The sequence below is a fragment of the Puntigrus tetrazona genome, chromosome 8 (genome assembly GCF_018831695.1).
Source record: "Puntigrus tetrazona isolate hp1 chromosome 8, ASM1883169v1, whole genome shotgun sequence".
NCBI classification, from domain to species: domain Eukaryota; kingdom Metazoa; phylum Chordata; class Actinopteri; order Cypriniformes; family Cyprinidae; genus Puntigrus; species Puntigrus tetrazona.
In genome coordinates, this window is record NC_056706.1 from 3,679,852 (window position 1) to 3,704,304 (window position 24,453).

At 35.5% G+C, this 24,453-nt stretch overlaps 1 protein-coding gene across 1 annotated transcript; it reads left to right on the forward strand.

Moving 5' to 3' along the window:
- Window positions 1-1,681: 1,681 nt before the first annotated feature.
- Window positions 1,682-23,873, forward strand: asic1a (acid-sensing (proton-gated) ion channel 1a). The gene is made up of 11 exons (XM_043247091.1): window positions 1,682-1,875; window positions 4,245-4,652; window positions 7,572-7,767; window positions 16,133-16,280; window positions 16,376-16,503; window positions 16,591-16,741; window positions 19,576-19,632; window positions 19,734-19,887; window positions 20,555-20,646; window positions 21,033-21,112; window positions 22,136-23,873. The coding sequence occupies exons 2-11, from the start codon at window positions 4,297-4,299 to the stop codon at window positions 22,253-22,255; spliced, it is 1,482 nt and encodes a 493-aa protein (XP_043103026.1). The 5' UTR covers window positions 1,682-1,875; window positions 4,245-4,296; the 3' UTR covers window positions 22,256-23,873.
- The last annotated feature ends 580 nt before the right edge of the window (window positions 23,874-24,453 follow it).

The window sequence follows — 24,453 nt, forward strand, 5'->3', positions numbered from 1 at the left end:
GTCTGATGAAAACTAAAATGACAAAAGACTTCTTTTTGCTCAAATGTACGCTAATAAATCACTTGCAACAACACCAGGAGCGCGTACTAAAGAAAATTAATAGGTTCGATTATAACTGTGTGCTGATGCTTGATATTTATTTATTAAACAATTTCAATTCCTCAGGCAATTAATTGTATTGCTACATAATTCTATAATAAAAAGACTCATAGCTTCTTGCTTTGACCTACAGTAACATTTGTCTTATAAAATAAATCTATTTATGTCTATACAAGCCCCATGTGAGCCAGCATCTGGCCTAGCAGACAGCAGAGAGAAATAGGTGTAGTGTAACCATGCATTAGAGACAGTGCTCAGAGAATATAAAGCAGGTATATAATATAAGGCGGAGGCAGCGAAACCATAGGACGCACTTGTGCCAGAAAACAAGTGTTTTAGGAGGTGCACGGAGATTAGGGGTTGTGTTGGTTCTGGAAATATAAATCATATCGAATGCCTGTTTGGCCACACAGTGCTTCTGCTTTATGGCACGTCAGAAAGCTGAGTGTCATTTTTCTCCTGACTTAACCACATCAGACAGACTGTGAGTGTGTGCTCATATATGCAGAGCCACATATGCAGAGCCATAAACCTGTCAGATTGATGTGAGCATTTCACTCTGGATGCACTTCAAAAAATATGTCATTTATATTTAATCTCAAGTGCTCAAGTGCTCTACTGACAGCAGGAATGCTATCATATGTGGCCATTTAACCAACGATGTCATACGATGGTCAGACCTATATAAACTGGTACACTGGCTCAAACTTTTCTTAAGCGGACAGACACAGGATATGAAAATAAATCATATATATAATCTCATATATATATAATATCACATTATAGTTAATACTACTATTGTATGTATATATATATATATATATATATATATATATATATATATATATATATATATATATATATATATATATATGATGCTATTCTATGAAGCATAAATATATTAAGCCATGGTACATGTCTGATAAACAACATAGGCTATAATTACAAAACACATTCAAAAAGTACCACTGTATTAATATGGAATTCTATTAAAAAACATATACTGTACTACAGTGCTAAATATCTACACTGTACCATGGTATTTACATACTTCAGGATACATAGCAGAATACCACGGTGCATGTCCAATATGCAAAATAGGCTACAAAAACATGAATACTAAACAGAAAATACTATTGCAAGTATTCTGCACCATATTACTATGACACTCAGTTACTGTGCCACAGCGCACTCCAGGATACATGGAATACCATAAACAAAACAAGCTATGCTCTTAAAAGTGCGCCCAAATGTTGCTTCCATAGTAACTTGACGGTAGTCTCCTGGCATAGTATTTTACACATTTACAACAATACCACGTAGACACCACGGTACGTGGATTTATTGTCATAGTAATGATACCTCTACTGCTTGCTAACTTTCATGATGCCGTGTCATTTATGATACTGCCATGATAGGTGCTTGTTCTGAAACCCTGGCGTTACCATGGTACATGTTCAAAAACATGGTAATATTTTCTTATAGTACTGTGGATTCATAAATGTGTGGGTTCACGCCCACAAAACTCCCTCCCACCTCTCTCTCTCTCTCTCTCTCTCTCTCTCACTCACGATCCTTGGCTTCCTCCATTAGAGCTTCAGGATCGTCACACGAGAGCATCCTGCGCGCGAAGCATCATCCCCTCACAGACATGGCTCTCCGTCGGTCCGTCGGACGGACGGCGGGATCGGCTGATTTCTGCGGGAACGCCGGAGAAATGTTCGGATAACTGGCGTCGGGGTTCGGGTCCAGCATCTTTCTTCTGAAGTGCTTCAGGTAAACGCTCGTGTGCTACAAGTGACGCCGCTGTTCCAATCACGCTCGCGCTTTGGCTGTCTGTGGGGGTTCTGTTCAGAGATGTACAATGTAACGAGCCCCAAAAAAAATATATCGAATCGTGATTTGGCGCGTTTCACCTGAGAACGTGTTCTTCTCACGGAAAGGTCAATCTCACGGAAACAAGTCCGGCTAGCTTTTCTCCCTAAATTTAAAAGACGATTTTTTTCGTACCGTTTTTATTGTTTGTGATTTTATTGAGTTGTGATGTTTTTTCATAAAATTAAGATTTCAAATAGAATTTTTGAGTTTTTATTATCGTTGATGATTCTCATTAGATTTTAATGCAGTAATTGGAATCGTACTTATATTTTTAATTTTACTAATTAAACATAAAATATAAACAAATAGACCTATTTTACAACTGAAATTATCTATCTATCTATCTATCTATCTATCTATCTATCTATCTATCTGTCTGTCTGTATATGCATCATCTATCTATCATCTATATATCATCTATCTATCTATCATCTATCTATCTATCTGTCTGTATATGCATCATCTATCTATCTATCTATCTATCTATCTATCTATCATTATCTATCATTATCTATCTGTCTGTCTGTATATGCATCATCTATCTATCATTATCTATCATTATCTATCTGTCTGTCTGTGTATGCATCATCTATCATCTATCTATCATCTATCTATCTATCATCTATCTATCTGTCTGTCTGTATATGCATCATCTATCTATCTATCTATCTATCTATCTATCTATCTATCTATCTATCTATCTATCTATCTATCCATCCATCTATCCATCTTATTTTGCATTACATTATTAAGAATGGGTGTCTGCTTAATTGTTATGAAAATAATGTCACATATGAATGCCAAAAAGGCTCTAGTTGTCTTTATGCGAACATATTTGATTTGGGGCTGCAATATGTTGTTCCGATTATGAGCTTTTCCTGTCAGCTGGTCTGTAGACTATAATTAAATGCTATTGGGAACCTGGCGTAGGCTGCAAATTGCCCTTTACAAGCTCTCTGTAGGTGTCTGAACTATATAGAGAAGCATTGATGTACACTGTCTTATACTTCCACATTAAGACGTGAGGTTTTTGAATTTAACTGTATTTCTGATACAGACAAAAACTGGAGACCACTGATATTGGTATATAGGGAGTTGGCATTGTGTTTGATAAATAGTCATTTACCTTTTATAGACACTGTACTTGATTTGGGTATCAGTGTTGTTATAGGTAGAAAAAAAGTTGTAATAAAATATTAATATTAAATGCAAAACGTAAACTTAAAATATTGTGAACAAAGTAATTGTCTGTGATGTGAAATAAAATGTCAAATTGCTTCACACTATGCTTTATTCACTGACTAAAAGTCATTTTGGGAAATAAAGATGAAATAAAATAAGAAATATTAGATGAATAAAATATTAGATTAATAAAATATGAAAAATAAAAAAATTAATAAAATATAATATTGGATGAAAAAATGGGAAATTCTGCTTTGGAATCTAACTGAAATAATATGAAAGTACTTTAAAATACTTAAAGCTAAAAAAAAAAAAAAGAAATTAAAGCTAAAGAACAAAAGCATGAAACAAAATGACTAATACATTAAAATAATACTAAAAAAATATACAAAAAATAGAATTAAAATAAATATATTATAATATAATGGCTATAATGGTAAATTAGATTAGATTGATACAATATTGTATTAATAAAAAATAAAAAAATGAATAAAAAATAATATAAGATGAAAAACCTAAGTTAACGTTTGAAATGTTGCCTTGCAATCTAACTCAAAGTACTTAAAGCTCAAAAAAAGAAAGAAAGTTAAATATAAATGTTAAAATAACAAAATGACTAAAACATAAAAACTCTTAAGTTAATTTAAAATAAAAAGTTATAATGGTGAATTAATAATATTAAAATATGAAGATGAATAAAATATAGTTAGATGAAGGACGAAAGTGAAAATTAGAAATGTTACCTTGGAAACTAATTCCTCGATGAAAAAATTCTTAAAGCTAGACATTTAACTTAAAATGTCAAAAGCATGTAATAAAATGACTAAAACATTAACTAAAAATGAAAACTATAAAATAACTAATTTAAAATAAAAAAAAGCTATGATGGTAAAAAAAAATAAATGAATAAAATCCACTGTCAGAAACATGTAGTGACATTTCACAAATCGACCCTTGTGGGATTTTAACCACCAGCCTTCGACTTTTCAGCCCAGCTTAATAGTTTCATCCCAAAATGACGTCTTTGCTGAATGATGACTCACAAAAACTACTGAAGTAAAACGTGCGTCTCGTGTGTCTCTTAGAGAGAGTTTCACAGCTTTGCGGTGGAAGAACCGTGCGACGAAGACATCAGTGATGGATCTCAAAGTGGAACCGATGGACATCGACCAGCCGCCCCCCCTCCAAGTGTTTGCGCACACCTCGACTCTACACGGCATCTCCCATATCTTCTCCTATGAGAAGATCACGGCCAAATGCTGCCTCTGGGTTGTGTTTTTCCTCAGCTCGCTGACCTTTCTCATGTACGTCTGCGTCGATCGCATTCAGTTCTACCTGGAGTACCCTCACGTCACCAAGCTGGACGAGATCACGACGCCCGTGATGGTTTTCCCGGCGGTGACGATTTGCAATCTCAACTCCATCCGCTTCAGCAGGATCACGCGCAATGACCTGTACCACGCGGGCGAGCTGCTGGCGCTGCTCAACTCGAGGTTGGTGAATCCGTATCAGTCGAGGGGCCGTGGTTAAGTTTTAATAATGAGCATGAGTCACTCGCTCAGTAGATTATGCTCTCGTATTCCCTGCATGGATGCGCAAGCACACTGGAGTGTAAATGATTAGCGTGCTTTTATTGAACTTGAGGAGCGGAAATGAAAATGCAGAGCTCTGGGGAGGTCCCGATGCCGAAGTCGTGATATTGTATATGTTTCTGTCGCCCCTGCCTCTCCATCCTAAGTGCTTTTCTGGCAAATTAAAAGATGCAGTCTGATTATTGTTCATTTTTTTAATCGTGGAAAGTGCACTCTTAGAAAAAAGAGCTTCAAGTTGGACGTTTTGCAGCGATGCCGTGGCGTAGAAGAACCATTCTCACAATGAAAATATCAGTGATCAAGAGGAATCGTTCACCCGAGAATTAAGGCCAGTGTAGATGTAGATTAGAATGGATTTGGAGAAATGTAGCATCACTTACTCACTAACAGATTCTTTGTAGTGAATGGGTTCCGCCAGAATGAGAGTCCATGAAATTAATTAATCATTAAAATGTATTTTTTATCACAGTTTTTTGCTTAGAAAGACAATTTGGGGGTTTTTTTTGTTGTTTTTATTAGCTGTTTGAACACGGCACCCATTCACTGTAGAGGATCTGTTGGTGAGCAACAAATTTCAAATTAAAATTTTTGACAAACAAAAAAACCTATAATGAAATTCTATCATTAATTACTCACCCTCATGTCGTTCCAAACTCGTTCATTTTAGAGGCACAAATTCAAATATTTTAATGAAATCGGAGCGCTCCCTGACCCATAGACAGCAACACAACTGAAATGATCCGGGTCCAGAAACGTATTAAATACATCCTTAAAACAGTCCATGTGACATCAGAGGTCACAACGCATACGCACACCTTCCCCCGGAAGAGAAACAACACAGATTACGTCAAATACATCTTAAAGGCACTCTCCAAAACGGCAGAAGACGTAACTCAGAGGAGAAGAATGCTTGTAGCATCGTTGCATGATAGCATAATTGTTAGTTCTGTAATTAGTTCGACGGATTTGGAACGAAACGAGTGTGTGTAATAAATGTCAGAATTTTTATTTTGTGGTCAGCTACTCCTTTAAGAAGATTTTAATCTTCTAAAGAACCTTTTTTTAATATAAAGAACCTTTTGTTCGATGGTTTTTCACTGGATTCTAAAGGTTCTTTTCGGAACCATAAATGCCGGTAAAGAACCTGTAGACATGTAGAGCGTGTGTCACCAAGTCTTTTCTGGATTGCTGAGGTGCAGTTACCATATTAAAATGTTTAGGTAAAATGAAATCTTTGGCACTAGCACCGGTATCCGCTTCCATCTGGCATCAGGAAGTCGTGATTTTAGTTACTGCAGTGTTGTAACACCCGGCAGCTGTGATGTGATGTGGGTTTGAATTGGACTTCAGTCATGCCTGCTTCTGCATTCCAAGTGCTTCTGCACAGTGCCACACACACACACTCTCTCTTTCTCAATTTTATTCTGTATTTGGTCTGATGTGGCACCAAATAGAATTAACTTCGACTTTTCATCTTCCTGAAAGGACAGCTGAAAAGTACATGCTCCGCTTTGCTGCATTAAGGGCACAAAATAAATATTGACATTATTTAGGCTCAATTATGAGTAAATTGAAATTCACTTTGTCTCTAAATTCTGCATGTCTTTATTCGTATAGCACCTGTTCTGTCATAATTTAATCTTACCTGACTTTTACTCACTTCTTTTCTTCTGTGAAATATAATACAGATGTAGAATATAGCAACAGCTGTTTTCATCCAGAATCCTAGTGTTCTTTTAGTATTATTTATATACAATTTTACTTTTTATTAATATTTTCATTAGCTTTTATTTTTGTATTTTCATTTTTCATTTTAATATAAACTTTATATGTAATATAATTTTTTTTTTATTAGTTTTGCAATGTGCTTTGTTTTTCATCTTATATATCTTTTATTTCAGCCCTATTTCAATTAACAAAAAACATTTTAATAGCTTTAGTTCATGATTTGCATAACGGCCTTTCTCCTGTGAAACGATATTTTGAGAAATGCGTGAAAAATATAAAAGTGTCTGTCATTTCGCAATGAGTATTGAATTATGACATTTCAATTGAAAATCATGAGTTATTATGAAGCAACAAATAAATAAAAAGCATGCATGGATAAATATTTCATGATAAGATAAATAATATGCATTTTATGCGGATTTTTTCTTGCATTTAAAAATATTACAATTCTCATCAATGACATTGAAACACATTTTAGGCCTGTTATTAAGAACAATAAATGTTCCAAATAAATTTCATTATAATTTCTATATAAGTAAAATTTGAGTGATATCGCAGTAAAAATATAAATAGATTTGAACTGTACTTGTGTAAAATAAATTTATTTACATATACATTTTTTTCTAGGGTTAATAAAAAGATCTATATACAGTGAATAAACATGAAATTAGCCCCAGCATTGTAGAATGAAATGTCTATAATGACTGTTTATATCCACTTTATCCAGGATGACACACACGTTTTCAATACTAGTAGAAGATTCTCCAACCCTTCATACAGGAAGTATGTTTTATTCGATTGTGCTGATTTTAACCCTGTGAGAAAACAGCCAGAGGTCATTAAACCCAAAGAAACTCTTAATAAAAAAAAGATAATTAAAAAAACAATATTAAAGCAATGCATTTCGCACTAAGATTTAATATCCACAGAACGTTTTCATTGCACTAAAGGTTCTTCATCGCGGAAGAAGTGAAATGTTCTTCACGCTAAGTTCTTTTGGGAGCCGGAAATGGTTCTTCTACAGCATCGCTGCGATAAAACAGAGAACGAACTCACATGTCCCTCTGTTTTTGTTGCTGCTTGTCTCTGTAGACACGAGATCCGAGACGCTCACCTGGTCGAAGAAAGCGTGATGGAGGTTCTCAAGAGCAAAGCTGACTTTCGCTCCTTCAAGCCGCGACCCTTCAACATGTGGGAGTTCTACAACAGAACGGGACACGACATAAAAGACATGCTGCTCTCCTGCCAGTTCAGAGGCTCGCCGTGTCGACCCGAAGACTTCAGCGTGGTGAGGCGCTCTAGGGATGCACGGTGATAGATTTCTTTGAGCTCTTTTCACTTCAGGTCTCATTCTGCAGCCCTGGTGCACTCATTTGATGTGAATCTCCCGGAGAGCTGGAGGCTTTTTTCTAGGTTTCAGCCAAACGCCGGGGTGTGATATTTGACGGTCCAATCATTTACGCCGCTGGAATGAAGTTTGTAGTTCTCGAGATTTCCCAGGGTTCACATTTTGCTGTTAAGTTGTTTTATGGCTTTCATTTCAGCAACGCTAACAGAAAGCACCAAAAAGCACCCTTTTCTTTCATGTGTCCGGCTACACGGTGCAGCCAGAGCTCAACTATGAGCATGACGTGATGGCCTGAGGCTAATGTGAGGGAGGTTTGGCCAGAACTGTCAATTCAGTTCAGTTTGTGTGCAGAAGTGCGCTGAAATTTTTATTTGTACACTAAAGTTTGGGGTCGGTACGATTTCTGAATGCTTTTTTAAAAAGAAGTCACTGTGGCTGCATCTGTTAGTTACAAATCTGAATTTTGTGAAATTATACTACAATTTAAAGTAGCTGTTTGCTAATTTGACTACATATTAAAAGAGGTATATTCCTGTGATGCAAAGCTGAATTTTAAGCATCATTACTCTAGTCTTCAGTGTTACACGATCCTTCAGACACCCTTCTAATATGCCGATTTGCTTCTTAAGAAACATTACTTACTTTTAGCAATGTATGAAGACCATGAAAGCTCAAAAGACAAGTCTTTTTGCACCAACTGTGGCTTGTATAGTTTTTTCTCAACTAAAACAAATGCCATTTGAGCAAGTAAGTATCTTTCAGAATAGCAGCACAAATTTCTATTCTTTAAAAGACATAAACATGCAATATGCATTTTTATATTGTAGGCTTTCCACAGCGAATGGCGTCAGGTAAGAACACAGTTTTGTTTATCTTTGCTCTGCAAATCTTCTCTGCAGCTTTAAAGAAAGTCGTAATGTTTGCCAGGGCAAATGCATTTATGCACGTTGCAGACATTTTTTGTCAAAAGCAATTTAAAGTCCTTTTTTCATTTTTATCCGTGAGGTATTTACTGGCTGTCAAACCCATGACCTTGGCAGTGCTGGTACCAGGCTCTTCCGATTGAATTACAGGAATGCAAATTAGAGTCTGTCAAATCTGAACTTTAATAAGTAAAAATTGGAACAGTATTGACCCAAACACTGCAGCAGAAAATTAACATGAATATCATGTTTTTGTGCTTGTGCGTTGAAATTGCTGTATGTTTACTTTGAAAAGGTTTTAACTCAGAAATGACTTATTATACAGATATTTAGAAAGAAAGTAACAACAAATTAAAAACGAAATTCTGACATTTAAAAAAAAAAAATTAATTATTAGATGTAAATTGCAATTGCAAAGATAGAAGCAACATATTTACGAATAAAGTCAGAAGTATGATATATAAAGTTATGAGCTATAAACTCATACATAAACTAAAAATTGTGAGGAAAAAAGTCAGAACTGTGAGATATAATTACAAGGAATAAGTCTAAATTATAAATTATAAACTGAGGAGTGAATCTGAATTATTAGACATTCATTTGATATCAAATTAATAGAATTTAATTTAATATAAAAGTTTGAATTGACCCAATTAGTTAATGCACGAGAAATATTTTTTGCAAATAAACTTCTCTTGAAATATTTTGCATAAAAATATTATTCAAGGGTCATACAATCAAAAATGACTTTAAAACACATTTCAGGCTTGATATTAAAATTTGAGCATTGTGCACAAGTAGTACGCCAAAGTTTAATTTGAATTCTTTTATCAGTAAGTTTCAAGCTATATGTCAGTAAATATAGTAATACTTTTTAACTATAGTTAGTATGAACTAATGTATTTTAAACTAGTTGCCATGCACATAACGCCATGATATATGCATGCGGTAATGATTCGGGACTATATATCACCGTACTTTTCAAAAGGTGCATCTCTGTACCTAAAGGGTCCATTTTGGTACCTTAAAGGTATATTAGTACTTAAAGTGTACATATCGAACCTAATGGGTATAAAAGTGTATCTTTTGATAAGGTAGCGCCCCATCGAAAGCTTTTTTACCTTTATATCTGAGAGTGCATGGAACCGCTTCTACAGTACTTTTTATGTCTGAGAATCCAGTGACTCAGATCTAAATGTTTAACTGTAAGCGACGAGAGCAGATGTGAGCAGCAGCTCATTACTAAAAACTAGCGTCGGAGCAAGAGTTCACTATGACACTATGAGGACTATAGTGCTGAAAAGGTTGCTTTGATGATGTAACCATGTTTCTGTCCAAGTTTCCATGGCGACATGTGGAACTGACTCCCCCATCCCCATCTGAAGTCTTTTGTGCGTTTGTGTGTGCGTGCGTGTTGGTGATAATGCCCTACTTACCGAAAAGCCAACATGAGCATATTGTACAGGGATTTTTCCATCTCTAAATATAAATGCTTGTATAACAGCATTAGTAGTTCCCTGATGAGCAAAGAGTCTCCCAAAACCTCTGCATGTTTCTTATTCCCCCGATGACTTTAGCTCACCTTCCATGGCCGGGCTTTTGAAGAAAGCCTACAATCACTTTTGCTCCAGGCCGCTTTAAAAAACTCCCACAGCGGGTTCAAAATACCCTGCAGCCTTTAAAATAGGTCAGTGTTAAATATTAGATTTGGTGTGATGTGTGAGAGAGTGTCTGGGACAGTCTATTCTTTATCTCTGTGTTTACTGACTCGGTGCTTTGGGAAAAAATAGCCCAGTGAAGTGCACCAGACTTTTTGTAATTGTTAATGGAATTGGAGAGATGGCTCTCCTCGGTGTGTCTTCGCGGCCAGCCGGCTCTATTTTGTGGTTTTCATCCCTGCGTAGCTACAATTAAATGCTTGATGGGTTTCGTTCTGGGAGGGGAATTGCTTGCTTCATTGGCCTTGATGACGGAAGTCATTTGGCTCAAATGTTGTTTATATACTCTCCAAACTGCTTAATTTGGCGCTTTCTTTTTTTTTTAATCATTGAAGGTAATAATCTTGTCTAAGATTATTATCTTGTCATCAGAGGTTTTTCTGTTCCATAGCCGTAATTTCTGCATCATAATTTTATGCTAAATTGATATTTAGTTGATTGTAGTAAAAAGCAGGGTTCTTTTCGAATTTCTTATTTTAATCATTTTATACGTTCTTATTTTATAATAAGAACTTATTCAAATAATTTGAATTATTTTAATAAAAATAATTCATAAATAATTATTAATTATATTATATATTATAATATATATATATATATATATATATATATATATATATATTATATAATTATATTATTATATTAATATAATTTAATATTTAATTTCAAAACATTGATCAAAAGTGACATTGAAGAAATTGAGAATGTTACAAAAAATCTGTTCTTTTGAATTTTCTATTTATTGAAATTCAACTTTCATTACCTTTTCAAATGTATTCAAACGTAAATCAGTTATTTTAAATTGTTATAATATTTCACAGTTTTACGATGGTAATCATGAGAGAAGCCATAAAGGGCTAGCGATGAAATATAGAGCCGCGTGAGAGAAGAACAGATCACAATCACACACGTCCCCTTTTCTGCACTGAGATTACTTTCATAACCAAAGTCAGTGTTTCAGATCTTCAGCCACAGATGAATAAATTATTGTGCAATGAATAATCTCACATGGTAATGAGACAGTGATTAAAGTGCCTTTGCATGCCGTCTGTGCTCCCACCCCACGTAAATGATGTTTACGGCTAATCATGACAGCTAATTGGACTCCAGAGTGTTGCCGAAGGAGAAAGCGGATGATGGTGGTGGGGGGTGTTTGCATAAAGAATGAAGACCAATGAGAAAAGCACATGCTATCAAACACTGGCTGACTAATTTATGCATCTTTAACACAATTAACCATTAAATGCTTTTAAGACGTACATTAAAAAGATGGTAGTGACAAAAAGAGGAGCTGACTTTTTTTTTTTTACTTAGACTGTCATGCTGGTGCAATAATTCTTGCAAAAAAAAACAGTTTGCCTCTTTTTTCAGATGTGATTGCTGCTCGGTTGCGCAATGCTAGTCAACGCCACCAAAAATATTGTTATCTAGTTACTAGGGTGTTTTAAGTGTTGCTATGCAAATGTTCCGGTGGATGTAGGTAGCTTTTTTATTTATGAGACTTAGCAAGGAGAGGTGTGCTATTACTTTTCTAAGCTACCAGGCTGTTTTGCCTAAGCATGAAACGTACTGTTGGTGGAAAATGGCAATGCTTTACAATAATGTCATTATTCAAAGGAAATTTACTCGCATTCGTGTCGTCCAAAATGTAGGTGAGTTTGTTTCTTCATCAGAACAGATTTGGAGAAACGTTGCATTACATCACTTGCTCACTAATGGATCCTCTGGCGGTGAATGGGTGCCGTCAGAATCACAGTCCAAACAGATGATAAATAGGTCACAAAAATCCACACCACTACAGTCTATCCATTAACATCTTGTGGAACGAAAAGCTGTGTGTTTGTAACAAACAAATACATCATGAGGATGTTAATTGTAAATTGTTGCCTCTCACCAAAATATGAGTTTTTTTATCCAAAATTTTCATCCCCTGTTACCCTCTCACATCAAAATCCACCCATATATGTGTTTCAAAATGTTTTAGACTGTTTTTGCTTGTAAACAGTATTTGATCTGTACAGATTTCTCTCCTGTTTCAGACAAGATGACTTTACACTGAAGAAATCAATGTTAAGGGTAGTTACACAGATTTTAGAAATAAGCCACGGTTTGAAATTAAAAACATCTAAATGATAGACTTCAAAAGATGTTAACTGATGGACTGTAATGGTGTGGATTACTGTGATGTTTTTATCAGCTGTTTATCAACTCTCATTCTGACGGCACCCATTCACTGCAGTGCATCAGTTGATGAGCGAGTGATGAAATGCTGCATTTCTCCAAATCTATTTGCATTCAATTTGACTTGAGTCAGTAAAAAGAAACACCTAATAACATCTTAGCACACTATCTACTGCATAGCTATGTAACGGTGATCACCCACAACTTTTTAACAGTCAATCATCCAGACGTTTTGTGGATAAATATCCCCCAGAGCTTTTTTTCTTGAGACGCAGTGCGTCTTGATTTCAGTTAATCAGCCGGTGGACATGATCATCCAGATCAGTCTGTTGCCAGTGTCCTCCATCTATCTTTCTCTCTGCTGTTTTACCGGTGTAATTATTTCTCCTCAGCTCCTGCGGCGCACGGGTCTCTCATGCACCAGGGATTTAAATCAGGCGGCTGTGTCGGGCAGACCTGCCCTCACGAGGACCCACAGATCACACAAAGCCATGATTCTGGCAGTCAAACAGATTGAACGGGGAAAGAAATACTTCAGGGTTTGTGCCTTCGTACAACAAATCCGATCCCGTCCTCATGAACAAAACGGCCTAAGGTGGTTTGTGTTGATTTAGCTGGTTTCCCAAACCTTCCACGAAAATAGACAATAGACTGGATGATCTTACATTTAATTTATGATTTTGAAGACATTTATGATGTTGCAAAATAGTTCTATTTCAAATAAGCAATGTTCTTTTGAACTTAAAGAATCCAAATAATAAATGTATCCCTATTGTCATACCGTTTTTAGCAGCGGTAATAATAATATATATTTCTTCAGCAGCAATTTTGACATATTAGAATGATTCACGAGATAATTGAAGACTGGAGCAATGATGCTGAAAACACAGTTTTGAAATAAATTACAATTTAAAATATGTTCAAATAGAAAACAGTTATTTCAGAATACTACCATTTTACTGTATTTTTACTGTAATTTTTAAACAACTAAATGCAACCTTGGTATGAAAGAAATCAGATTTTTAGCAGAATGATCTAAGCCGGTTAGCTGACTCAGTGAGATGTCGGTATTAGTGCATTTAGGTTTTGAGTGATATCGAGTTAAACTACCGTTTCTACTTTTCTGCTTTTTAGATTTATTTCCAACATGCGCTAAATGGATGTGTTTGAATTGTTATCACACATCTTGCTGTCTTGTGCCACGGATGCGTTATATTTAGGATGTTGAGTTATAAACGCATTTCAAGACATCACCGGAGGATGTGTATTGCTCAGAGACGTTGTACTGTCCGAGACGGTTCCTCTGTTTCTTAGAAAAATAAAAATAGATACAAATAGAACCTTTTGTGACACACTGTAGGAGTATAAAGCTATAAAATCGTTGTTTTGTCTTGGAATCATTTCGTTTTGGACGAATTTGATGAGAAATATTTGATTGATTGCTTAAATGAGTATTTTGGCAAATCCGGGTACAGTTTGAGACATTTTTTGAGATTTGGGTCTTTTTGCAAGGAGAAAAATCTTAGAAAACCAGTGCTTATAAAAATCTGATTTTTTCATGCCAAGGCTACATTTATTTGTTTAAAAAATACAGTAAAAATAGCAGTATTCTGAAATAAAATAACTGTTTTTTTTTTTTTTTTTGAACTTTTTTTAAAATTGTAATTCATTTCTATGATGCAAAACTGTGTTTTCAGCCTCATTGCTCCAGTCTTCAATTATCTCATGATCCTTCAGAATCATTCTAATATGTCAAATATTATTAACGCTGCTGAAAACATTATGGAAATAGTGATGCATTTATTTTTTTGGATTCTTTCCTTTAAAAAGTTCAAAAGAACATTGTTTATTTGAAATAGAACTATTTCGCAACATCGTAACAGTCTTCAATGTCCGTTTTGATCGATTTAATGCTGATAAAAGTATTCATTTCTTTAAAAAAAACTAATCTTACTCGGACGGTCTTTTGTTGTTATGTCCTTCGGTTTCTCTTTTCTTTTTCTCAGTGTTAGTCAATGCAAAATGCATAACTAACACAACCTATCCTGCTCTGTTAATGTCAATTCGAGCGGTTCTACGGGGTCACTGAGTCTCGGCGGACGTCACGCGGGCATGTTTTTGTGGCACACAGGAGCACTAATGGATGCTGGTGTGGACAGCGGGGAAGGTCACTTTGACGCAGGTCTGACGGGTCACAGGAAACAGAGCAGAGATTCGAAACCTCTCAGGATCTCCCGCTACGTCTTCAACACAGTCAGACAGACGGAGTCGTGCTCGAAGGGAAACGTCTTGAAACACTTTAAATGTTTAATTAACGAATCAAAGAGAACGCAGCGAGTCCGGTGTGTGCTCTTGCAAGCGCTTGTGTGTTTTTCACACTCGGGTCTCTTGTTTCCATAGGAACCGGCTCCCTTTAATAACTCTCAGCGGGTCTACAATAAACTTTTCCTTTTTTATTCCTCTCCAGCTCTCTCTCTCATTGTTTATGTCTCATGTCAGTTTTCAAGAATAGGGTGTTTTACCGGCAGCGTACAGAATCGTTACAACTCCTGTGATATCTCTTTATTTCGCTCAGATTGTTTCGGTGTGGCCGCACATCTTTTCTGACAGCGGGGGAAAACTAAAAATGAAGCCAATAAAAAGCAACTGTCATTTTAAGATAGTGCTCATTATTTCTCCCGTGAAGCTGGAAGATTAAATACCGTGGAAATCTTCATACATTTTAATATTTGTACGCAAACACATATTTTTACGGTTTCAGGTAATAAAATATGTAATATAACATCAGAGTCTGGAAGCAAAAGCAGAGAGTAGAAATCGTAAATTGTTTGTTTTATGATCCCCGCATTACAAAAATTATTATTAAAAGTTATCTTGACCAAATAAGCTGCAGTATATAAATTTTGCCATGGACAAAAGGGAAAGTAAGACGCTTGTAATGTTGCAAAGGATTTCTATTTTAAATAAATGTTGAAAAATGAAGCAACACAGCTTTTTTTCATTTCAGCATTGATAATAAGCACGAATAAATCATTTCCGGAGGATCTGCATGAAGCGGTGGCTCCTGAAAATTCAGCTTTGCGTCTCAGAAATAAATTCTATGTCGAAATATATTCAAATAGAAAATGGCTAATTGAAATCGAATGGGATATTGCAATTACAATTTACTGTATTTTGGTCAAATAAATACAGCCATGGTGAGCAGAAAAGACTTTTGAATAGTAGTGTAAACATCAGTATGAAAATACCAAATATATCAAATTTATTTTTGTATATACGTTTCAGTTACCGTCTTTAATAGACAATGTGGTGAGGTAGAATATTAATGTATTTATTTGGACATAAACATGAATATTCCCCCTAAATTAAGCAGGCTTATGTGTAAGAAATGGTGCTAAATGAACAGCTGTTTCCAAATCATCGGCCCAGTAGAGCTAGACAACAGAATTAGAGACATAATCGTTTTCTTCTGTGTGTTTTCAGGTGTTCACGCGTTACGGGAAGTGTTACACCTTCAACTCTGGTAACACCGGAGCGCCGCTGGTCAGTGTGAAGGGAGGGATGGGAAACGGCCTGGAGATCATGCTGGACATTCAGCAGGACGAATATCTACCCGTGTGGGGAGAGACAGGTGAGACCGCGCGAGGAACAAACAGAGGAGAACCACTCCTATATCCGTCCTCTCTCTATCTCTCTCTCTCTCTCTCTCTCATTTTCCTCTCGCAGACGACTCGTCGTTTGAGGCGGGAATCAAAGTTCAGATTCACAGTCAGGACGAGCCTCCCTTTATAGATCAGCTGGGCTTCGGAGTCGCACCGGGATTCCAGACGTTCGTTTCTTGCCAAGAGCAGCGAGTGGGTGTCATGTTAATAATACGCGCTTTAAATCCATTGTTTTTTTTTTTCTGTTGTTTTTACACGATTATACTGTTTATTTTCTAGCTGGTGTATCTCCCCGCTCCGTGGGGCAGCTGCAAGTCCGCCCCGCCGAGCTCGGATTACTTCAAAGCATACAGCATCAGCGCCTGTCGAACAGACTGCGAGACGCGCTACCTGGTGGAAAACTGCAACTGCCGTATGGTGCACATGCCCGGTGAGGCTTCACATTCGCTCGCAGCACGATATCAAAAGCATTTCACTCCAATACTGCACGAACTGTAACGTTAAGGAGCCATCGGCTTTTATCGTTTGCGCTGTGTGATTAAAGTGACCCCCGTTACGGTTTGTGGAAAGTTCATGTTTCGGTTTTCGGGAGTCCCAAACGACAGGCCGACATGCATGCAAGCTCAAAAAACGTGTTCGTTATACTTTGTACTTTTTATATTTTGATCTTGTTTGTTTAACGACTCCCGAACCGTTTTTCAGAACCCCTCTTTTAATGAGAGCTTTTAATGCTCCAAAAGCTGCACCTAGTGACAAAGAATAAATTTAGTCATTCATTTGATCGTCTTTAAGTGATAATAGCTTATTTTCTTAGCGTGGACGGTATTTACAGTGCAAACTACGATGGATGCCATTCGCACTAGGTGAAAATTGCAGCATTTTTTAGCGATGAGCATTAAGTGAAAATAGAATATTTTCTTAGCATAGACGTATTTACACCAAGCGCCAAAAGCAGTGGATTTCATTTACATTTTGAAAATAGCAGCATTATTATGCGCAAATAGCATTTTCTGCTATACTACTTATGGCAAGTGGCAATTATCTGCACCTCAGCATTGAAGTACATTACAAAACAGTAAATGTTCATTTTCTACTCCTACCCTAACCCTCCCCAACACTTTATTTGCCACTTTTGCTCATTATTATTGAGCATAAACGCTTTTCGATGCGATTAAAACTTTAAAAAGGGAGAATTAATTTTTTAAATTTTGGTAATTGAAATAAAATGTAAATAATATATGAAATACTAAAACTTGAATAACACTTAAAAATGTTTTTGGAAATAAGTTAAAATAAAACAGAAGCTGTAAATATATTAAAGCTTCATAAAAATGATGAAAGTACATAACAAATGATAAAAACTTAAACCAAACTTAAAAAAGGAAAATAGGAAATATAAAATGATCAGTGTTGTCACTGTTAACTAAATCGATTGGTAATTATGGTTTGTGATATTGAAATAATGCTGTTAGGAAGTTAGAAAAATTGAAAATGAATTAGAAATAATTTAAATCTATATATAAATATTAACAGTTATATAACTAATAACAATTAAGAGCACATAATATGACAATGACTATTAAAAATAAAAGCTAATTTAACATTACTAAATACAATATTAGTATATAAAAATAATACTAAAATAAAGCTGTCTTTAGGCATATGTTTTTGATCATTTTTAGTCATTTTGAAGCATTTATATAATAGGACCGAAACCACACATACTTGCCTTAATACAAAGTCTTTATTGATAGCATGTTTACAGTAATTGTGCTATAGTTACATTTATATACTAGCAGGTATTTTTATGTGTACTTGTATAAGTGCTTCAAGTATCTGTCTCTAAAAAGCAGAGTTGAGGTCAAGTTAATCAAGCCAGTGAAACCAAATTAAACCTGCTCCTGTTAAACTGCCACTGGCACTGAAACACAATTTAGTTGATTACAAAAAGCTAAATTAACATAAATTAGTGTGGGTTTTTACCTCGAGGCAATTTATATCTGCAGTAAGGACTCTGGCCATTGAATATTCGTTATGATGCTCAAGAAAACTGTAAGGCAAAGCCAAACTTATTTGATTTTATATGTGCATTCATAAATTAGTGTCAAGTAGTATTTGGAATCATAGTACTTATGAATATTTTCAGTTTATCTTTATATTTTAATGATAATGATTTTAGAAAATTTTACTAGTACAAATTTAACTAGTGAACCCATACTGTAAACTTATATATATATATAATTTATAGTATTCATTTTATATCAGATTTAACTACACCTGAAATAAAAATAAAGCTTTCATCGTTTCAATAGTTCAAATTAAAATTGGTTTCAGTTAGTTTACGTTTTTCATTCATTTTAATTTAATTTTTTGTTATAGTCACGGTGTGGTTTAGAGAGAAGGAGCACTCGGCGAGAATATAAAGTTAACGATTTTAATCACGCCCACATAAAGGAATAATACCTTGGGCAGGTAGGCAAACAGGCAGATAAACTAAACCACATTAAAACACAGACGAGATCGGCCAAACGGAGCTGAAACACACAGGGAATAAATACACAAAGTAATTGAGTAAATTAACAAGAAACAGCTGAAGACAATGATATAATTAACAGGAACGGGAGGTAGGGCTCACAGAGCACATGGGACAAGACAAAAACAACAACACAGAGTCCACGTGTGTCACAGTATATATATTTAAGTAGTGAACCCACACTGTAAAGCCTTACCATATATATATATATATATATATATATATATATATATATATATATATATATACACATATATACATATACAGTATGTGTGTATATATATATATATATATATATATATATATATATATATATATATATATATATATATATATGTACACATATATGTATATATATATATATATATATATATATATATATAAACATACATATATATATTATTTATAGTATACATTTTATATCAGACTGAGCTTTTTTTATGGTTTTAATAGTTCAAATTAAAATTAGTTAACTTAGTTTACGTTTTTCATTAATTTATTTTAATTTATTTGTACTTTTGTATTGCAGCTTTATTTTAGTTTTAATAGTCACCTTTTGAGAAAAGGCAGGAATTTTAAACTCTACGTTTTTGTGTGTGCGTGCATGTTTAGATAGTTTTTTTTACGATGTTTTCATATAATCAAATCCTATAATCAAATCAAAACAATTAACACAAAATAAATGCAGCACGAGATTTGGAGCAACACATATATATCTGCTGTCCCTGCAGGCGATGCACAGTACTGCACTCCCGTGCTGTATAAAGAATGTGCGCATCCAGCGCTAGGTAAGTTAACTTTTATCACAAATCAGTGCCGTAAAGTGTCTATCTTTCAGAGGAGGAGTGATTTTAAGTTTTGCAGTGCTATAATTCATCTCACTGCACAGATTTCCTGGTGGAAAGAGACAGCGACTACTGCTCATGCGACACTCCGTGCAACATCACGCGCTACAGTAAAGAGCTGTCTTTCGTCAAGATCCCCAGCAAAGCGTCGGTCAAATACCTGGCAAAGAAGTACAGCAAATCTGAGAAATACATAACGTGAGTGTTTGTAAGCTACAAGTGCTTAAAAACCTCAAAGACACGCGGTAGTACCTGTTTTTCGTTACAGTGACCGTTTTGAGCACTTCTTAAAGGTGCTGCATGTTATTTCTTTACCGTACTAAAGCACAAAATGCCACGTTTACACTTACTCAGAAACATAAGTAGTTCGCATAAATGTTTCTCCGTGTTTCTCAGTTTTTCAAAAGTGTGTTCTTTGCTGGAATGGATGTTTTTGATTTCGCCCAGTTTTTGGACACACCGGGTTGCCAGTTGTTAAAAAAAAAAGAACATATGAAGCCACAGAACTGTGTCAGAGATCACGGCTTCATCCCAACCTAAAAGCCTCGGCATCCATCTTAATAAAAAATAATAAAACGCAGATAAACGAACTCATCGTTTTAAAACTTGTCAGTTGTCAGCAGTTGTCTGTAATCTGGCAACCCACGTAAATCTGAGAAACAACGCTCTCCAGCATTTAACATTTAGTTTGCAGCACCCACTCCACTAATAACTGCTTAACTGTTTAAATACCAGTAACTAGTGTGTTGTGTACTTTCAAAAAGGCAAAAGTATTAGATAATGTGTCATTTTGGTGTTTTTATGTATAATCCGCCATACCCGACGGTCCAAACCATGCTAAAGCGTGTTGTGTGTGTGCTGTCAGGGAGAACGTTTTAGTGCTGGACGTGTTCTTTGAGGCTCTGAACTATGAAACCATTGAGCAGAGGAAAGCCTACGAGGTGGCTGGTCTGTTGGGTAAGTAAAAAATAGCCTACAGTATGTTAAATATTATTGTAATCATTTAAAATAACATTTATGAGAATGCAAAGTGTCATTTATTCCTGTGATGCAAAGCTGAATTTTCGGTATCGTTAATCTCCAGTCTTCACCGTGACACGATTCTTCAGAAATCAATCTAAGATGCGGATTTGGAAATTTATGTATATTTTTTGGATACATTATAAATGTCTTTAGTGTTACTTTTGGTCAGTTTAATGCACAATTCAAGTATGCATTTCTTCCAAAAACTATCTTTTGTACAACCCCAAAATTTTTTCAATTGTGCTAGCGTAGTTTTTCTTAAAGAAACATGCATGTCTCTACACCCTTTCAGCTCAGCGTGTGTGTTTGTGTGTTTGTAGGTGATATCGGAGGACAGATGGGGCTGTTCATTGGAGCCAGTATTCTTACGATTTTGGAGCTTTTTGACTACCTTTATGAGGTAAGATATGTGGCGTGTGTCTATGGCTGTTCTGTCAGAAAACAATTCTGCTGGGATTCACGTGGAGACATTTTTACAGTTGTAAAATACAGTTAAACATTCTGTTACCCTCATGACATTTCAAACCCAATGATTTTCCAGCAGAAAGTCGATATCCACTAAAAATCTCTTGCTACATTACACATTACAACATCCCAAGCTTAAATACGATACTATTCAAATGTTTGAGTGTTGTTTTTTAAAGTAATTAATACTTTTAATTAGCAATCATGCGTTAAATAGACCCGAAGGTGACAGTGAAGACCTTTATAATGTATTTCTATTGATCAAAGAATGCTAAAAATCTGCGTATCCGAATGATTTCTGAAGGATAACTTGATCCTGGAGACTCCCTAATGATGCTGAAAATTCAGCTTTGCTCACAGAAATGAATTACACTTTAAGATATATTAAAACTGAAATAATATTAGTCTTTTTACTGTATTTTAGATCAAATAAATGCAGCTTTTGTGAGCATGAACAGTCTTCTTTCTATTTATAAAAATAGATTTATTCCATAATAAGTATAGCTAAAAAATATACACATATTTACTGAAGTGTATCTTACTTATTATTCAGAATTAAACCCTATTTGGAGTACTACTGGTGCACAATGCACATTTTTTTAATATTAAGCCTGAAATGGGTTTTAATGTCACTATTGGTGAGGATTGCATGATCTTTGATTAACATCTGTCTGCTTCGATCTATCTTTAGTTAGTCTTCAGCCCTACTTCTGTTCGACTAAAGTGCGTTAAGCACAAAACGAGTTGTTCCAATTTAGCAGACTTTAATTATTTAACAGACTTCGGTTAAGTATAACTGCAGGGTATTTTTATGAAGCGTTTAAATATGTAAATGCACCTGTAGTACGCTTAGCATGAAATAAATGCATTTTAAATAAATGCGACTGTCATTTAGAACCGAACTGAGCCTTCGAAGAAAGCGTGACAACATCTCTCTGCCTTCTTTTTGTCGGTCAAGGTTATGAAATACAGGTTGTGCCGCTGCTCCGACAAGAAACACCACAACAACAACAACGCTGATCACAGCACCGTACTCGGCCTGGATGATGTCAAATGTCACGTCAGTAAATTCCATTAACATTCCCGCTGAAATCCAGCTGTTTGCCTGCCAGTCATAGTCCGGTTACGTTCTACATTTTAGCAGATGGCGTCACAACACCAGCACGGTTGTGTTTTCTACGGATTATTCTGGCATCTTGTGGTTGTACTCTCTCTTTCTCTCTCTCTCTCTCTCTCTCTCTCTCTATTATGCCTGTGCGATTTTCTAGGATTTTTCCAAAACAATGTTTTGTGGTTTTCTGAAAAAGCTGCTTTCGATTTTGTCTCTATAGGGCGGGAATGTCAAAAACGTTTAATACTAACGAAATGGTTCGATCTCTGTGTGCCTGGCCTTTTTGCGACAGAATTGCGTCCGCTAGCTTGAGGGGTTACTGTATGTGTCATATTTTATTAATTCTGTGCATCTTAATGGTTATAATATGGCTGTAAATGCATCGTGGCAGGCGATTCGTTGCACAAGGGAACAACAGTCTAAAAGGAATACATGACCCAAAAAAAAAAATTTTAATTAAAATTCACTCTCCCTAAGGCCATCCGAGATGTAGATGAGTTTGTTTCTTCATCAGAACAGATTTGGAAATATTTAGCATCGCACCTGCTCACCAGTGGATGCTCTGCAGTGAATGGGTGCCGTCAGAACGAGAGTCCTAACAGCAGATAAAAACATCACGGTAATCCAAACCACTCCAGTCCAAAGCTGCGTGTTTGTATAAAACTAATCCATCATGAAGATAGATTTTTATGATCTATTTGGACTCTGACGGCACCCATTCGCTGCATAGGATTCATTGGCGAGCAAGCGATGCAATGCTATTTCTCCAAATCTGTTCCCATGAAAAACACACTCATCTACATGTTGGATGACCCGAGGGTGACTACATTTTCAGCTAATTTTCATTTTTGGGTGAACTGTTTCTTGAAGGCCTGTGGGGGCTACATGATGTGAGCATGATATCACCGGCCCACGTCAGATCAGAGAGAGACTAACCCTAGATATTCCCAGGGGTGCATGTGAGCTCTCCAAGGCTTCTGTCTGCAGTGTCATGTTTGTTTCGGGAGCTGGGATGCGTGTGCATGTCCGTATATGCGCCTGTTAACGTTGTGTGCCATCGGTGTGTGTGTGTGTGTGTGGGGGGGTGTGTGTGTGCGCGCGCGCAAGCTTGACTGCAAGTGCATGGATGTGTTTGTCTGTTTGTAAGTGCGTCTTTGTGCATGTATATATTACATGTGGTCATTTCTGGAATGGATGAGGAAAAGTTGGAGCAACAGGGTGACAGATATTTTTAAACGGGAAATGAAGTATTTTTAAGCCTGTGATGCATTAGAAAGATGCGTCAAACGCCAGCAGATAGATTCGTTGTGGACTACGGTAGTTTATGAATATTTTTTCATGTCAGATTTACATATTAGACACAACATTCCTCATATACAGCGGATTCCGGTCTGGTTTCTTTTCAGAAAACCACACAAATCAATTTTCAGTATTTCCTACAAAAGCAGGATTGTCAAATATCAACGGTATTAATATGTAAATCAAACTTTTTCAACTGAAACATTTCTGTATTATTTTGATGTTTATCATGTGGCTGTAATAAAATATGATTTTTTAAAAATGAATAAACATGCATAAAATTCTGTCTTGCTTACCAGGCTGCCTTGAATATTTCTGTCTGTCTTCAACTAATTTTGGGCCAAGCTGTGTTGCTATTAATAACCGAATCTACTAAAAATCATTTTCTGCGATAAAATAAAATATAAAATTTGAGAATTAAAAAAAAAATGATTTGGCAGCTGTTTTAAAATAACTAAAATTTAAAACATTTAAAGCTAAATAAAAAAATTTATTTGAAACTTCAACAAAATTTCTAAAATTTAAATGAAAAATAAAACATAAAATACAAGTTAATTGATATTTTGAATTATCTCAAAACAATTAAAAATATGAATTAATACTGAATAAATAACCCAAAAATAATCCTTTTGAATTGAGGAATTCCTCCTCTGAGCCACATACAACTTTGACCTTTCACCCCTGAGAACTGCTCTGGTATTTCATTTATTTCTCAACAGTGTATTCTATTGTTCATTTTGCCATCTTAAGCCACTCAGTTCCTTTGTTAAATTAAGCCGATGAATCAGTTGATCTTTTACTTGGGTGGCCGGATCTCACAAAAATGTCTCACGTTTCAATCAGAAGTTAATAAAAGAAGAAACTAT

Coding starts and splice junctions, on each gene's coding strand:
- asic1a (XM_043247091.1), top strand. CDS start 4,297: ATGGATCTCAAAGTGGAACCGATGGACATCGACCAGCCGCCCCCCCTC. Junction 16,504..16,590: donor TTTCTTGCCAAGAGCAGCGA/GTGGGTGTCATG, acceptor TTTATTTTCTAG/CTGGTGTATCTCCCCGCTCC. Junction 19,888..20,554: donor AAATCTGAGAAATACATAAC/GTGAGTGTTTGT, acceptor GTGTGCTGTCAG/GGAGAACGTTTTAGTGCTGG.